The sequence below is a fragment of the Paramisgurnus dabryanus genome, chromosome 14 (assembly GCF_030506205.2).
Source record: "Paramisgurnus dabryanus chromosome 14, PD_genome_1.1, whole genome shotgun sequence".
NCBI lineage: Eukaryota > Metazoa > Chordata > Actinopteri > Cypriniformes > Cobitidae > Paramisgurnus > Paramisgurnus dabryanus.
In genome coordinates, this window is record NC_133350.1 from 31,153,802 (window position 1) to 31,171,828 (window position 18,027).

General features: G+C 41.0%; 1 protein-coding gene and 4 non-coding genes across 5 annotated transcripts; all 5 read right to left on the reverse strand.

Annotated features, from left to right (window-relative positions):
- Positions 1-9,497: 9,497 nt before the first annotated feature.
- On the reverse strand, positions 9,498-9,570 carry trnav-cac (transfer RNA valine (anticodon CAC)). The gene has a single exon. It is a non-coding gene; the product is annotated as a tRNA-Val (tRNA).
- An 826-nt stretch (positions 9,571-10,396) lies between these two features.
- Positions 10,397-10,468, reverse strand: trnac-gca (transfer RNA cysteine (anticodon GCA)). The gene has a single exon. It is a non-coding gene; the product is annotated as a tRNA-Cys (tRNA).
- A 457-nt stretch (positions 10,469-10,925) lies between these two features.
- Positions 10,926-11,007, reverse strand: trnas-gcu (transfer RNA serine (anticodon GCU)). The gene has a single exon. It is a non-coding gene; the product is annotated as a tRNA-Ser (tRNA).
- Positions 11,008-11,792: 785 nt separating this feature from the next.
- On the reverse strand, positions 11,793-11,865 carry trnav-aac (transfer RNA valine (anticodon AAC)). The gene has a single exon. It is a non-coding gene; the product is annotated as a tRNA-Val (tRNA).
- A 2,021-nt stretch (positions 11,866-13,886) lies between these two features.
- tp53rk (TP53 regulating kinase) lies at positions 13,887-17,892 on the reverse strand. Its single transcript, XM_065242005.2, has 2 exons — positions 17,591-17,892; positions 13,887-14,549 (listed from the first exon to the last, which is right to left on the reverse strand). The coding sequence occupies exons 1-2, from the start codon at positions 17,817-17,819 to the stop codon at positions 14,065-14,067; spliced, it is 714 nt and encodes a 237-aa protein (XP_065098077.1). The 5' UTR covers positions 17,820-17,892; the 3' UTR covers positions 13,887-14,064.
- Positions 17,893-18,027: the final 135 nt, after the last annotated feature.

Here is an 18,027-nt window from a genome sequence, read left to right on the forward strand (position 1 = left end):
TCCAGCCAATCAGAATCGAGTATTTAAACAGACCATGGTATAATTTGTTATAATTTATCGTCTGAGTGCAGTCACCCTTTGCCTAGAAATTGCAAAATACGCGTGTCATTTAATCTGGGCTCTTATTGGCTGCTTTTTTCAATATTCAGTGTAAGTCATCATTCTAAAATAAAATGTTACTTTTCTAGTAACAGAAATTAATCAGTAAAGTAAAAGTAATTTCAAGCATTTAACCATACCCCTTCAGATTAAATGATTTTGAAGATCATAACATTTTAGTCAAGTGAGCCTAAACTTTTGAACAGTAGTGTACGCACATCCTTATCCTACATAAATAGCATGTTTTTCACAGCCAAGCAATGCATGTCCTCTGAGTAGGGGGGTGCTTAAGAAAAAGAGGAGGAGAGGATGTAATACTCTGGTAAACCAGTGTTGCTCTAAGATCTCTCTTACCAGTAGGTTTCCCGGGTGGGGTGATCTCTGGCACCAGATCACAACCATGGACGCGCTGGCTTAAGTTGTTAAGGTGTGAAATCAAGCGAACATCAAAACTTCTTAGGGACGAGGCCCCCTCCACATCTACTGCCTCCTTAGCCCGACCCATGTTCCATCTTGATGCCCCCTCGAGCATGTACATTTGCATATGTACAGCATTGCACCTCCAGCCTAAGAAACAAAATACTCTGTTCAGTGAACCATTATTGTAAAGGTAATACATATGAATACCCGGCAGTGGTAATTGTGTTATTTTGAATAATTACAACACATTCTCTGTCATAACAGAAAATAACAATTAAAAAAGATATACAATACAGTATGTCTTGATGCAAATGTACCTGGAATAAAAGCACACTGATGTCGGTGAAAACTCTCCAGGGAGGAGGACCCCCTACCACACCTAAGGATGTCCAGCTCTTTGCCGCCCTTTTGGAGTGTCCCCACCTTTGTGTACATTGCAACACCTGCAGGGTCTTGGAGGCACTCCAGGTGCTTCTGCTGCACTTTCCACACGTGGCGCATGCTGTCATGGCTCACCATACGCAGCCCTGTGGTGTCTGTCAGCTCCCATACTGATTCCAGCAGCCCTGAAATCATGCTCCGCATCTCCTCCACTCCACGCGTTCTCCTCCTGCAGTGTCTCTTTAATTCCCCTAGGCTGATAGTGGCCATGAGCTGTTCTTCAGTGGGAGTATGTCCGCTGTGGCTGCTCTTCCACTCTGCTCTCTTGGCCTCCTTCAGGCGTTGCACATCCTCCTGGTCCCATTCAAAAACGCAGGAGGAAAGCTTGGCACAAAAGGTGCCATAGAGAGGGTGGTGTTCTGTAGTGAGGCCGCAGTTAAAGCGTCTCATGAAATGGAAGCTGTCTAAGCGCACTGCAGACCTCCATGGGTGAAAGAGCTTAGCCACTGAAGACACACCTGTAAAAAACAACGATTCAGCATAACATAGACCACAACACCTGTACTGTGTGTGTGTGTGTGTGTGTGTGTGTGTGTGTGTGTGTGTGTGTGTGTGTGTGTGTGTGTGTGCGTGCGAGAGAGAGAGAAAGAGAGAGAGAGAGAGAGAGAGAGAGAGAGAGAGAGAGAGAGAGAGAGAGAGAGAGAGAGAGAGAGAGAGAGAGAGAGAGAGAGAGAGAGAGAGAGAGGGAGAAATTTTCACCCACCTGACTGGCTGCAGCAATCCCGGTCAACATAGATGACCTCAGGTTCAGCTTGGCCCGCATTCTTGTACCGAGTGACGATGCCTTGGCACAACTCTTCCAACCCTGCACCTTCACCCGTCGTCAGAACAGAGTTCAACACCTGGCCAAACTCGTTGCCGATGTTTGTCAACCATGCAGCACTGTCCCCGATCTCGCCAGCCAGCTTTTTGGTGATCTGTAAAACAAACACAAGCACTAAGAAGTAAACCAATTTCCTGTTTTGTTGTAATTATACATATTTTATTTTATATACTTTTTTACTGTTGAAACCCTAACCTTCTTTGTTGAATCCATTTTAAGAATTCTACCATAGGTAGAAGTCAGGCTCGGACTGGTAATCTGTACAACCGGGCAAATGCCCGGTGGGCCGCTCGACATGTGGGCCGGTGGCCTCCGAGATTTATTTTTTTTTCATGCCAAAATGTTTAAGTTATTTATTTTCGGCCCGTCATGTATAAATGCAGTTGCATTTGGCTTTGGGGGCGGGTGATAGGAAAATATTTTCGGCTTCTTCATGACAGGTTCAGTGTGTGTTACGATCGCGCACCCATGCCCCACCCCTCAAATGGATTTGTCCAAGCACCCGCTGGGTTTATGTGGAAATATACAGTGATGATAGCGCATCATTTAGCCTTGCACTTAAGAAAAATCATTATGGACAACAGAGGCTCCAAAAAGAAGAAAGGGGGAGCGGAGAAGATCCGCGAGAAAAAGTCGCCCAGGTATATTAACAACCGCCCAAATATATCTGTCATAACTTTTTTTTTGTTCTTCCGTGATAATGACACTATTTGATAATGACATTTGAGTGCGAGCACGTGTCTCTTCCAACGAGTTCGGTATGTGTTCGCGTGCTCTCTGTTTCTCTATGAATTGGCTGTGAGCCGAGGCAAGCTCAGTGTCACGTTGTGTCCATGTTTCTGAACTTGAGCGGAGTTGTATGCATTAGAGGTCTTCACGGAGGACCCATACAGTTCCGGGTCTATGTTTTAAAGGGGCAGTTGGGTCTGGGTCGGTCCCAGTTTAATTATGCTACTTCGGGTCCTGGGTCTGATCGACCAGTCGGCGCTAATGCGTTAAAGCTCTGTGCCCGGTTGCATGAAACTCCTTAAGTGAGGGTTTCCCTGAGGGAGAAAAAATCCCTGAGGTAAGGGATTTATTTAAGAGCGTTGCAACAAAGGTCTTAACTGTCACCCTTACCTAAGTGTTGATACTAAGTATTTTACGATAGTCTCTGCCAAAACACGGCAGCAGAGAAGCAGTTGCTACGGTTACAAAATCTCACAGCGTAAACAAATCAATGCACGCAGCTCAACAGGCGGCGAATTTGTGTACAATGAAACATCGCAAATAACAGACTGTAAAGTGCCGCATGCATGAATACTCAAAGTAATTCAAACTGGAAACACTTTATTTTGACGGACGATCAAACCGCCATTCTTCTGATAAATGCGCATCACTTTTCTCTAGGGATTATTTCGATTGTTAGAAATGCGCGTTTGTGCTTCATTTTCTTAAAAAAAAACATAAAATCAGCCATCGTGTGTGACGTTAAGGGACCTGTTTTAGTCCCTTAAGTTTTTAAGGGAAAATGGGACTTAAGGACTTTGTAGCAACGCATAGCATGACTTAAGGTAATACTTTAGCATTCAAGGGTAAATACTTATTGACAGCCTTAAGGTTCACTTAAGGGTTTTTCTTGCAACCCATTTTTTATTAAGGGTACCCTTAACCTTATATTTAAGGGATTTCTTAGCTTAAGGACTTTCATGCAACCGGGCACTGGTTTCTATGGCTATAACAACTGGCTCTTGTTTTGAAAGTCACAATGCACTTCTTTCTTATATTTTTATAAATATTATTAATTAACCATCTTTGCTTTCTGAGCAAACATTTTAGATATAAGAGATGGTAATCTTTTAATCTGCAAGAGAGAAATAGAAAGAGAGGCACTTTTACTGCTTCTGCTCTATCTAATATAAAGTGAAGAAAGCTACACCATTATAACACCGGTCACATTTATAATCTATAGACCTATTTATAATCTATAGACCTGCACTGTCTATCATTAATATACTTTACATATTATTGTATTCAATAGAGTTTGATAAAAGGGGTCATCTACACAAGTATTGCTTCATATAACAGTGCAAAAATAGTCAAGTGTTTTTGTGGTGCTTCGACAAACAGTGTCAGCTTTGTTCATGGCAAAGAGAGTTTGAGGTGGTTGAATTTTAACTATACTGTGAAATTAATATAAATGCAAATCAAATCAAAGCATTGGGTTAGAGGGGCGATTTTGGTATCGGTGGGCTTGTGTGTGGAGTGGGGGGCGGGTGTCGTCGGTCCAGTGGTGGGCCGTTCCACAAGGAAATTGCCAGGGCCGAATTTTGTTCCCAGTCCGACCCTGGTAGAAGTGATCACTCCCTTCATTTCATCCACATGGCTGAGGATTTCATTGGAATGGACCGTCTCAAACCATTGAGCAAGTGGAAGGGGCCTGAAGGGTGGTGGAGGAAGATATACAGCTGCAGAGGGGACGAAGGTAGCCATCTTACTATGACGCTCACAGTCTGAGAGGTAGCGGATGGTCTGCCGAGCCCACTCCTCGCTGTGCGCTTCCTCTATTGCAGACTGGAAGTAGGAGGAACTGTTTCCAATGGTCCTGGGCTTCAGGAAAGTCATGCATTTCCTGTCCAGAGCCAGCTGTGTTGTGAGGACAGCGGGGAACATGCTCCTGTGTGCCACATCCACCTGGGAGAGCATATCCTGGCTCCATGGGCAGACCGGCTGAGAGCACTTGCTGCAACGTGGATAGTCCCCTCCCACTAGGTAGTAGCGGCTATCCACATCAATTACCTCCCTTATCTTTCTGTAGATCCCGGAGCTGTTCATTTTCCGGGAACATTTTGGGCATTTTAAAAGAATTCCCCACATCCTCATTGGTGCCCAGATCAACATCCTCTGCCGGTAGCACCACCCAGGCTCAGGAGGAGATGGTTTGGGCTTCAGTGGGGGGTGAAACCAGCAGGCTTGGATTTTTTGTTTCAGCTGGCCTGTAGGCTCATATAGGCATTTGGAAATCCACACCTGATCTGCTTCCTGGACTACTCTTCGAAACTGCTCAGGAAGAAAACCTTTCCAATTGATTGAAGTTGGTTTTGAAGTTGGTGGAGTTGCAGTGTGGTGTGGTGTGGCAGAGCTACTTGAAGGAGGGAGCAGAGATGGCGTTGTCTTTGATGGTAGAACTTTTGTGGTGGTAGTGCTTTTGTAGTTTTTCGGGGGTGGCTTTTGCGGTGATGGCACAATTAATGCTGTATAGTGAGCCGTTTGGATGTGATTCAAAAGACCAAGAGTACCCTGCACCTTGGCCCCACAGGTGTCACACATCTCCTCCACATGGTGGTCAGACAGGTGCTCTGCAAATTTGTCTCCCTCCACAAGCTGGTTGCACTTGTAGCACTGCACTTTCTGTCCTGCCACTGATGCCCCTGCCTCTGTGTCTCCTCTCCCTGCCACTGTGTGGTCTTGGACTCCTCCTGCCTCTGTGTCTCCTCTCCCTGCCTCTGTGTGGTCTCCGACTCCTCCTGCCTCTGTGTCTCCTCTTGCTGCCTCTGTTTTGTCTTGAACTCACCCTGCCTCTGTGTCTCCTCTACATGTCTCCATGCCTCCTCTCCCTACCTCCATGCTGACTTGGACTCGCCCTGCCTCCGTCTCAACTACTCCTGCCTCACTGGACCCAGCACCTGATGACAGATCTGCTGGCTGGGGAGGAGTACAAAAAGAGGGCCATACACTAATAAAGAATCCTACACTACTAGTTTTCTCCAGAATTGTACAGATATATATATATTGTTCAATAAATAAATCCACATCCCTTACGAAAATTAAACATGGTTTTACTACAGTTAAAACAAAAAAAACATGGTTACTGTAGTAAAACCATGGTTTTGCTGATAGTAATCAATACACCAAAAAAACACACTTAATACACTTTTACCACAATAAAACCATGGTTAATTTTCGTAAGGGATGCTACAATGACTATCATGACTTAAAGGAAAATTTCAGTATTTAGCACTTTGAGTCTCTTTTCTGGTTTGTTTTGGATGACCTAGAGTGGTTGACAAAGAAATTTTGAAGATCGACTTTTTCACTTTTTCGTTAATGTTGCAAAACAAGTAACTTAGCGAAATACAGTTTCTGTGGTGTTTTTTATTTGGCATTGTCAAAATTTCGGTATCCACCACTCTAGTTCATCCAAAACAAACCAGAAAAGAGACTCCTAGATTATGTTAATTCTTTGCAAAAAACCCTTTGTTCTTTCAAAAATATGTGCTCATTCATGTGTCATTACTTCCACCTACTAATCAAAGTATTCTCGTAAGTGTAGAATCTGCTATTCAGAATACATACTGGCGAGTCCCTCAAATGGCTGAATACATGTTGCGCCTTCATCTTTGAAATACTTTCGCTTCGCCTTTCGCGAAAGAATACATACTGGCGAGTCCCTCAAATGGCTGAATACATGTTGCGACCTTAAAATATTTTTGGGAGCATTTGTGCGACAGCCCATTTTGTTGTGGTGCGACTTGATTTAGATTGTGATGCTGCGTGCTGCTGTCCCAGGTTCAGTGTTCTCTCCAACGTTACATAACCAATCAAATTTCACCATTAAGTTCTTGCGTTTAATAAAGACCGCAGATTGGCTAATATGAGCGTCAGTCATTCCTTGTTGCCGTGCTACGTTGGTACGTGAAGCGCGAAACGTGAAAGAGGAACCCCGAGCATGACGAGAACGAGCCGACTACAGCCAATGTTACTACTGTAATTAATGACGACGATCCGGATTCACATGCGACTCCACCACCGGAAAATAAGACTTGACGTTAAACCTTTCGGAGAGAGTGGCTTAAAGATTTCAAGTATCTCCGCTATGAAAATGGGTCGGTGTAACTTACTGTGTTTATTGTAAATACTGTAAAACGGCGTTGGTGGCAAAATCAAAACATTTTAAGAAGTGTCATGACAATTGTGTCCATTATTGATGGAGGCACCGACCTGTCTGTCAAAGAGTGTTTGATAGTGTATGTGCGCATGCGCTGGTGAATGGACATCCGACAAACATCCTTGTGGTCCATGTTGATGTGGAACACGACAATGCTGATGGTATGATTTTATAGTATTTTTTAAAACATTGCCTATTTAGTAGTAATAGCATCCTGGTAATGCAGTTATCAATAACAATATATATATTAGCCTTCTATATTACGGTCACTTTTGTAATGTCCCAATTAATCAGTGTTTTACGTGTTTGCTAGATTTTCTATTGTAATCTTAATCATTTTACCTGTAATAGGTAAATTATTATTGCCATACTATTTCAACAGCATTTGGGTATTAATTTAGGAATCTATGCAGCAAAAAAAAAATTGTAAATAAAATAGAAGACCAAATTTTAAATGCTGGCCATAGGATGTGTAAAGCCTGGTGGTGGTGTTTTATTTTTAATAAAATAAATCTACTATATACATTGTAGTTGTGGTGCTTTTTAATTTTTGGATGGATGCGCCTACATTTTTCCCGGTGCTCCTAACTCTTTAAAGTTGGGAGCACCAGTGCTACCAAATAAAAAAGTTAATTTTGAGCCCTGCAAACAGATCCTTAGTAGAATGGCTCTGCAGGGGGCAAGCATCAATTCTCTCCAAGGCCTTTTTCCATTTCTTGGCCCCTGGCCGTTTGCCAGTTGAAAAGTGGTATTGGCCCCGAGCATATTTGAAGCAGATGTCCCTCCAGTAACTATCTGGCTTTCCTGTCTTAGTCATCTGAAAACATTAAACAAAAAATAAGTTAAGGTCAAGCTAGACTATGTGTGTAGACAGACAAACAGAGCAGAGGAAATTATACTTGTATGTGTGTATGTTATGTAGGTAGGTAGGTATGTTTGCATGATTGTTTTATAGTTGTTGTGAAGCAATTTGAAAATGTATGTTTTAAAAGGTACTATATACGTTATTTAAAAGGTACTATATAATAAATTAACACATCTGGGCACATCTGTTCGCTCTGCTCAAACACAAAACCAGGCTCCATTACCGGAGGGGATGAAACTTGCCACAACTATTACACATCTTATGGCTTTTCCCGAGAAATCAACAGTTTATATGGCAAATAAACAAATAAATATATGTTTAAAAGTATGTTCCTCTGCCTCCTTCTGGTAAAATAATGTTTATAGATGGTTTACAAAGTATTTATTAACTATTTAACCAGGTATTATAGTAATCTGTTGCGACCTTATAATAACCACCCAGATAATGTTTATAGCCACATAACTTTACAAACCAACTACTAGTAACCCTTAACAAAGTGTTAGGAATATCTGGTCCGCCTATGTAATGTTGAAGATGTTTTAAAAATGGTTTCTTAAAGATTTACACACATTGTTATTAACCATTACCCGACAAGTTACCTTATACATTATATGACGAATATAACTGTAACTGTTAATTTACAGCACAACTTATAATAAGTAAACATTATTAATTATAATTTCATTGTTTGTTTACAGTAAAAAGACTGTTTGCTAACAGTTAAATGACAATTAACGTTAATTAAAGATTAATTAACAATCAACTTACCATCTATTAATGATGGTTATTATAAGCGGCCACGTAATAAGAACGTTGAAATACAATTTGAATATCATGCTAACGGGACGGGAAATGAAATCGTTTATTGATTTGTGTTTTATGAGTGTTGCTTAATGAGTATTAATTAATTTTCCAAACCTTTATCCCGTGTTTTGAGTTGATGCAGTGAAAAAATGGCCGCCACGCTAAAGCGATAACCACGCCCCCTCCCGCGTCACAACGACTACGTCACTGTCCGGACCTGTGTTAGGACCTCGTTTGAAATTCTTTGATCTCGTTAGGAATGTGTTCGGACCTGGTTAGGAGCTGGTTCAGACCTCGTTCGGATGTTAGGACCTCGGAGGCAGTCCAGACACTGGTGGGTACGGCCACCTCGTCACGTGAAACTTTGTCGGAACCCCTGCGGTTGGGCATTGTGCGATTCCTAAATTACCAGCAAGTACGTAGTAGTGTGAATCAAATAGTTTCCGTTGTTGATTTAATTAAAAGTTACCTTTTTGAAAGTGTTCATTTTGGCCTAACGGAAGGTAAACGCCTGAAGAGAACTGTGCATGAGCAATCCATCGCCTTAGACATGTTTAGAGATATTATCAAGGATTGACCTTTATTTGATTGGGGTTCTTTTTCAAAATTGTTTTCAACGGATTTCAACATGAAACAGACAAAAAACAAACGAGACATTCAAGACTTTATGTAAAGGGAACAAGAGGTTTTCATTGGCTTATCTACACTTTCCTGTCTTACGTTCAACTAACACTAACCGACGATCAGGTTTAAAATAACGTGCATCAAACTGATGTAACTGTTGAGGTGCTTAAATCAACATGACCAAACCCCTGTCATATCTCTAACAAAGGGTTTATTTCAGTCGAACCGAGGACTTTTTGTGATAACCACATCACCACAGAAACCTGTTCGTGTGGATTCTTTTGTTATTTTGATAGATTTAGCCACACATTTTCTCTCTGTGCAACACTCCCCAAAGGGCACTGCTTTTCGCCCACTTGCGAACTGGCCACCTTTCACGCGTGTAGCGAATGTGACGGGCGGAACTGTGTGAAAATTTAAAAGTGCTTCATGACACAAGGAGTAACGTGTCTCAAGAGAGGCTTTTAACTTGCAGCGTATGAAAAGGAACGCGCTGTTTCTGCCCGGTTTCGAACCGAGGACCTTTCGCGTGTGAGGCGAACGTGATAACCACTACACTAAAGAAACCTACACGCTGTAGTACTTGGTTGTATAAAACGGATTTTGCCACATATTTTGCGATCGCTTGAAGGAACCGCACAAACTGTATGAGAAAGGCGGCGCATTTCCCAGGAATGCATGGATGCTGATTCTGAAACTGGCAAACAGCCACACACTTCTTAGTTTGGATATCTCACCGATTTGTTTCAGACGTGAAGTGTGAGCAGTCAAGTCGCAGCTCTGCGATCTGACCGAATTGTGCAGGTATCTCCAAACCTGCTTCTGGTCGGCTACCTTCCTGCAGACTTCAGTTTCAACACACCTCCAACACACCTCTCTGTAATTATCAAGCAACCCTGAAAACCTTGATAAGCTGCTTCAGCTATGTTTCATTGGGGTTGGAGCTAAAATCTGCAGGGCGGAAGCTCACCAGGAGCAGGGTCGGAGACCCCTGGTAGAGTGTGAGCATGCAATTCGTGAGCTTTGGCTTCACGTCGCATGGGATTTACTCGTTAAGTGTAGGTTGGCATTTAGCCACGACTGTGCTGAAATGGCACAGTGTATGCTCGTCTTTAGCGTAGTATAGGGGTCGGCAACGCCGGTCCAGAAGTGCTGCAGTCCTGGAGATTTTACTTCCAACCCTGATTAAACCTCATCCACCTGTAGTTCTCAGGTGACCTTTAGACCTTGGTTAGCCTGTTCATGTGTGCTTGATTTGAGCTGGAGCTAAACTCTGCAGGACTGCTGCACTCCAGGACCGACGTTTGCCTACCCCTATGTTAAAAGGATCCAGGATGAACTTTGAGTCAGAAATATTAGCGCGCCAAACGACGGACATACAGGCGTATAGCCAAGGGGGCACCCGGATTTGAACCGGGGACCTCTTGATCTGCAGTCAAATGCTCTACCACTGAGCTATACCCCCTCAAAGAAGACACGTGGCTGAAGAATTGAAAAAGCATCATGTGTTATACTTCACCACAGTTAAAGCTGTCATGATAATGTCCAAGTGAACCGTTAGACTGCCCTATTTGCGTTTCAACGCTTTAGCACTGACCTATAGAAATTGTGCTAGAGAAAACGTATGTTTTTAACCATTCCGTTATTGTTTTTCAGTTGTTATGATTACTGTTTTGTTCCTCTTTCATCAAACATCAACAAAGGAACCACTCAACCCTGTCTTTACCACTTTCTAGACAGTTGGCACAAAGCATGGACTTTAGAGTCTGAAAACACTCAAGTGTCCGCCAGAGACTCTAACGAGTAAGCAATTCAAAACTGGTGAAAAGAAAACACACTGATTTCTCTACTCCTAGAGGTGTGGGAAACAACGTAACAATGTGGCATGTTAAAGACAGTTCATCTTCACAACAACAGACAGACGACGAGGATGGGATTCGAACCCACGCGTGCAGAGCACAATGGATTAGCAGTCCATCGCCTTAACCACTCGGCCACCTCGTCACGTGAAACCTTGTCGGAACCCCTGCGGTTGGGCATTGTGCGATTCCTAAATTACCAGCAAGTACGTAGTAGTGTGAATCAAATAGTTTCCGTTGTTGATTTAATTAAACGTTACCTTTTTGAAAGTGTTCATTTTGGCCTAACGGAAGGTAAACGCCTGAAGAGAACTGTGCATGAGCAATCCATTGCCTTAGACATGTTTAGAGATATTATCAAGGATTGACCTTTATTTGATTGGGGTTCTTTTTCAAAATTGTTTTCAACGGATTTCAACATGAAACAGACAAAAAACAAACGAGACATTCAAGACTTTATGTAAAGGGAACAAGAGGTTTTCATTGGCTTATCTACACAGCCAACTGGCTGGGTAATGTTGACTAAACCTCAGTACACTTTCCTGTCTTACGTTCAACTAAAACTAACCGACGATCAGGTTTAAAATAATGCATCAAACTGATGTAACTGTTGAGGTACTTAAATCAACATGACCAAAACCCTGTCATATCTCTAACAAAGTGTTTATTTCAGTCGAACCGAGGACTTTTTGTGATAACCACAGAAACCTGTTCTTTGGATTCTTTGTGTATTTGGCCACACATTTTCTCTCTGTGCAACACTTCCCAAAGGGGCAATGCTTTTTCGCCCACTTGCGAACTGGCCACCTTTCATGCGTGAAGCGAATGTGACGGGCGGAACGGTCTGTAACTTTGAAAGTGCTTCATGACACAAGGAGTAACGTGTCTCGAGAAAGGCATTTAACTCGCAGCGTATCAAAAGACACGTGCTGTTTCTGCCAGGTTTCGAACCGAGGACCTTTCGCGTGTTAGGCGAACGTGATAACCGCTACACTACAGAAACATACATGCAGTGAAACCTGGTTGTATTAACAGCTTTTGTCACATATTTTGCGATCGTTTGAAGGAACCGCACAAACTGTATGAGAAAGACGGCGCATTTCCCAGGAATGCATGGATGCTGATTCTGAAACTGGCAAACAGCCACACACTTCTTAGTTCGGGTATCTCACAGATTTGTTTCAGACGTGAAGTGTGAGCAGTCAAGTTGCAGATCTGCGATCTGACCGAATAGAGCAAGTATCTACAAACCTGCTCCTGGTCAGCTACCGTCCTGCAGACTTCAGTTTCAACCCACCTCCAACACACCAGTCTGTAATCATCAAGCAACCCTGAACACCTTGATTAGCTGCTTCAGCTATGTTTCATTGGGGTTGGGGCTAAAATCTGCAGGGTGGAAGCTCACCAGGAGCAGGGTCGGAGACCCCTGGTATAGTGTGAGCACACAATTTGTGAGCTTTGGCTTCACTTCGCATGGGATTTACTCGTTGAGTGTACGTTGGCTTTTAGCCACGACTGTGCTGAAATGGCACAGTGTATGCTCATCTTTAGCGTTAGAACAGGGGTAGGCAACGCCGGTCCTGAAGTGCCGCAGTCCTGCAGTTTTTATTTCCAACCTTGATTAAACCTCATCCACCTGTAGTTCTCAGGTGACCCCACTTGACCCCAAAAGAACAATTTTACTCTCATCAGACCACAAAATGTTACACACCATTTTTCTTTGGGCCAGTTGATGTGACTTTTTTCAACAATGGTGCTATAAACGAGCTTCTTGCAAACAGCTTAGCATTAATCAAACGTCTTATGTCACAGTAGTCATTCAAAAAATATTTAAGTTGGATTTTTTAAACAATCAAGACACACATCTCTGCTACAAATGAACATTTAAAGTTTGTTTGTGGGACCTAATGTTATCATACAATTACACCGAAAGTGAAAGGAGTGCAAACGTTACAACTTATCCTTTAGGTGTGGGGTTCATTGTAACAAACAGAGGGTTTGTTGTAATACATGTTAGCAAATTTAGTCTTAACACAAATTATTTGGTAAAATTCTGTCTATATAATAAAGATGGATGTTGTTTATATATCTGCCTATAATTGATTGATATCAACACATTCATCCATCAATGATCCTTCATCTAACCATCCTTGTATTATGCAGCAATGCATATAAATATTTTTCATAAAAATCATAATTGTGAGTTATTTCCCCTGATATTGTATTAACAGTTATCATTTTGATGAATAGTATTTACATTGTTTTTATTTCATTATCATTGTATACCTGAGACTTAATTGTAACACTGTGTGACAACAAACCCCCGCTGTGTAAAAATGTTTTCAATCCCAGCTATCAGTTACTAGAAGTTGCTGACATGTTTCAAAATGGTGCTTTTTTTCACTTAAAAAAATCCAAGTGAAATACCAAACACAGATTTATTTGGTAAAATATTGTGCTTTTTTGTTGTTTACAACCTCACAGATTCTTTTTTACAGTGTGGACATCCCTTAATAAAACTCACATCTTCGTTGTCAACTTGTTTTTAACTACAGCAAAAATATTTTCATTATATTAATCATATAATGTAGTGAACATGTTTTTATATTTCTCTGTATATTACTGTGTTTAAATTGTATTTTATTTTTCTGTGTTTAAACTGCATTGTATTTTACTGATAAATTGGTGTACTCCTGCCAAGGGACAGCATATGAAATTTAGCTTTGTAGCTAATTCTAGGGTAGTATCATTACTGTCCATTGTCCCTGTCAAATAAAGAACTACTACTACTACTATTCAAAAAAACTTGTTTTGTATGTATTTGTTCTAAAAATAATAACTTTTTGAACAACATCTGTTATAATTTTTTTTTTTTACAAATATCAGCTTTCAAAGGACTCCCATTTGTTTTAGTCAAGAAAACCAAGTGTCTTTCTTCACAATGAAACATCATCATAAGGATGATGCCTATTGAGGATGAGCTCTGACAGCATTTAGAACCAAAATAAGAATATACATTAAAAATAAATGTAAATAATTTATTATGTTCTGATAAGTGTGCTACAAAAAATGCACCTGTGTTATATAAATTTCATTTACTTTTGTGATGATGTCCATATTATTCAAAATCAAACTGCATTTAACACTTTAGATTTGAAATACCAGTTGACATTGTTTACTTGGCAAAACATTTAATGCAGTGTTAGCCGATCATAGACCTCTTCCGTCCTCTCAACCGGACCTCATCCAGTTTCTTCATGACCGCAGGGGCCTTTTTAGATGAAGCGCTGTAACTTTTTAACAATCTCTCAAATAAAGTCTCTGTGTTAGGGTGAGTGCTGAGAAAAGCTTTCTCTAACACATACAAGTCAACGCCTTTATCTTCTGGCAGGGCAGAGATGTAACTCAAGCCAAAGTCAATCAAAACCAGATTGATGTTTTTTTGCTCAGCTCCACCAGCCAGAAGCATGTTGGATGTTGTCAGGTCACCGTGTATAACGTCCTCATCGTGCATCTGTGCCAGGACTTGACCGATCTTGTCAGCTAGAGTTTGGAGATGCTCTGTGTCTTGTCCTGATGCTTGAGATGATACGATGTGATCTCGTACAGATACCGAGTGCACGATATCTTCCAGGAAAATGCAATGGGTGTTGTGGTCAACAAAATACACAACAGGTGCGTTGATACCTAGTAAAGAAGAAATGTGCAAAGTAAGTTTGAAATGTTAATGGTTTCACTCCACAAACACACGCCCGCCGACAGGGGGGGACAAACGGGTCTGTTGTCCCGGGCCCAGGATGAGGGGGGGCCCAGAACTGGAAGCTATGGAATAATTCAGTGTTTTCCATACATTGATTTATCTGCCATAGAATCAACACTGGCCGCCACAAATAGATTTTTCATGTTTACCATTTACATTTCAATTTTACTATATTCGTTGTAGTGAGCGCTCAGCGCGCCTCCCTCCTCCCTCTCTCGTTGCATGCAGCGACTCAACAGCGCGCGCCCCTCCCCTCGCTCTCCTGTTGCAAGCAGCGCGGCTCTCTCTACAGTCAAAAGTATTTTAACTCCGCGTTCCTTTTACTTTCTTTTTCGCGTAAACGTCAACAGTCACGGATGTCACTGATAGAGAAGATGGCTGATCGAGTTCATCATGAGTGACTTAACAAAAGGTCAGCATTACCACACATACCCGTTCTGGTGTGAGTCTGTGTCCGAGCTCTCTCCCTAACTATGATGCGGTATGCTCGTGCACTTGTTCTGTAGTAACACTAACCGTGTATTCTCTCATATTCTGAATTTGCAACAAATTGTCTGCGCTATACGCGTTGTTGATATACAATAAAACTACCACTCGTGTTTAAAATAAAAAGCCCTCATAACGCAACAACACTGATGAGAAGAGCAACATCAGTACAGCCTCAATGTAAATGTATGATGATTTTGTCAGATCAGGGCGCGTTTTTAGCAGCAGTTAAAGAAAGAGCTGATTGGATTTACATTGACATTAACACACATTAACAATGAGTCACTGGGTAGTTACTGGGTCCTGTTTAGTCACTATTTTATAGACAACAGAACAAATATTATGTAAAAATAGCATTCAGTTGTGTTAAAATGCAATATAATGTGACAGATTAAAAAGGTAAAACACGACGCAATGACGCCACATATATGCTAATCGGCGTGTGACGTCATCGCCGCCACAGTCTCTCAAAATCCTGTGGGAAACACTGAAATTGTTAAAAAATAAAGAAAATAGGCATATTTGTGGAAAAAAAATCTAATACAGTCACCTCCATAAATATTGGAACAGAAGCACATTTTGTGTTATTTTAGCTGTTTACCAAAATGTATTCCAGTTACAGTTATGATGGTTTTTCTTTATAATGGAGAGGATAATGCGATCATCCACCACTGTTATCCCACTTAGACATACAGGATTTTAATGTTGCTAAGCTCACCACTCTGTTGTTTTTTTTTCTGGATGTGCCAAATTGTTGATGTGGCCACTCTTAATGTTCCTGCCATCTCTCTGATGGATTTGTTGTGTTTTTGAAACCTAATTATGGTCTGTATCACTTGCATGGAGATGTCCCTGAATCAAATGATTTGGGTTCACAGCCACAGCTTCCAAATGCAAATACCACACTTAAAATCAACTCCAGACCTTTAACATGTCATTCATGAGGAAATTATTTAACAAATAGAAAATACCTGTCCATAAAACTACATATTAAATGGCTGTAATTCCTAAATCCTTCAGCCATTATGGATGTGAATACTCAAAATAAAGCTGAGAGTGTGCACTGTAAGCCAATATTCATAATATGACTGTAACTATAATAAATTTTGGTAAACAGCTAAAATAACACAAAACGTGCTTCTGTTCCAATATTTATGGACGTGACTGTATTTGAGATACATAAAAAAAAAACGTTTTATTTGTTTTCTTCCTATACTTGAAATAGTGGTCAAGAAACCCCCCGCCCAACACAAAAATGGTTTGGCCACTGATCAAAATTTTATGATGTCATTTGATTTGAAGTTCAGTACGCTCAAAATATCTGGTCAGACTCAGCACAAGTCTGGTGCTCAGAAAAGAAAAGAAAAGATAAGAAGAAAAGAGAGTTTTTCAAAAGAGGGGGTTGAGGTTATATAAATAAAAGTTATTTTGTGTAAGTATATAGTGTCAGTACTACATTTATTTACTATATAAATGTTGAATACAATGTATAATAATGCAATATTCATGGGTCATGAATCTGATAATGCCAAATGTCTTGTTAAAGTAGGGGGGCCGAGGGGCCCTCCAAGATTATCTTGTCCCGGGCCCAGGCAAGACTGTCAGCTGGCCTGCACAAACATATATTGTTTTGATTCAGAAGACATGTGTGACCCTCCCTATGACATCCAGGGCTGTTCAATTAATCGTTTTTCAATTTCGATTTTTGCACTTTTCGAATGCAAAAACAAGATAATCAAGGTAGATCGATTAGTCTGCCGCATTCAGTTTCTGTCATTTCGTTTTGTCTTATAAATCCAGCTGGTCATAAGCAGCTGCACTGCACTCCTGCATCAAGTCAGATCACTAGGTAGTAATCCTGTTTCCAAACATTTCCCAAAATATCATCCTTCGTGTTCATCAGAACAAAGAGATTTATAACGGTTTGTAACAACATGAGGGTGAGTAAATGAGAGAATTTTCATTTTTGGGTGAACTATCCCTTTAATGCTGTGTACATTTTACATCTGTTTGATTAAAACTGAAACGTCAATGTATAAAATGCTGAATTTTATCATTTTGTAACTGATAATAAAATATTAAGGCAGTTACAGACAGTTGAGAGATCCAACCATGTTAGATTAACATTCAGTGTGGCTAAAGACCTTAAAATGTAATACTGATTGATAAAACAGTCATACATTTAAGGGTTAAAGCCGAGCATGTGTCATACGGACCCATCATTAGAAAAATACGAGCCATGTGCGTAACACATCTTACATTTCAATAGCCTGTTGCCTTATATAATTGGCTTTAAGGCTCTATATTTAGTGTCAAAGATGATCGGCTATAAGCCTACATGTACTGTGCGTGTTTAACGTTACACTCAGATCAGACGAAACAATCGCGCAAGTTATTTTAACACATGTGCAACAATTGCCGCGTGGGTCAAATGTGGGTTAACATTTTCTGTGGCATTATAAACATAACTAGTCATACTAACCTGCCCTCCTGCAGCGTAATATTGATCGCACCTCCTGCGCGGTTCTGCGGCGCGTCAGCTTCTCGTCGAGTAAAGGATGGCGATATAACTTTGGGAATCTCTCTTTTATAATAACGGACCTGCCCAAAAATTTACCACGATATACACGGGCTTCAGCGCCCTGTTTAATCACCTGTCCGTCGACTAAATACAACGGAGTCTGTTTTTTAAAGAAGTTTGCGTCTGCCATATTTCCAGTCTGACTACAACGCGCTCTTCTTCTTCTTCTTTCCTTTTTACGGCGGTTGTCATCCAGCTTATCGGTGCATTACCGCCCCCTCTGCTTCGGTGTGTGGATCAGATCTAGACCAGTCTACACAAATTGTTATTCAATTATACGAAACAAATAAAAATAAAAATAAATACATAATATTAATTAAAAAACACCTTCAACAACA

Bases quoted from the DNA above. Each gene is read 5' to 3' on its own strand.
- tp53rk (XM_065242005.2), bottom strand. From the start codon at position 17,819: ATGGCAGACGCAAACTTCTTTAAAAAACAGACTCCGTTGTATTTAGTC. The intron at 14,550-17,590 runs GTTAGTATGACT...CTTCTTTACTAG, and splicing joins ATTACGCTGCAGGAGGGCAG to GTATCAACGCACCTGTTGTG.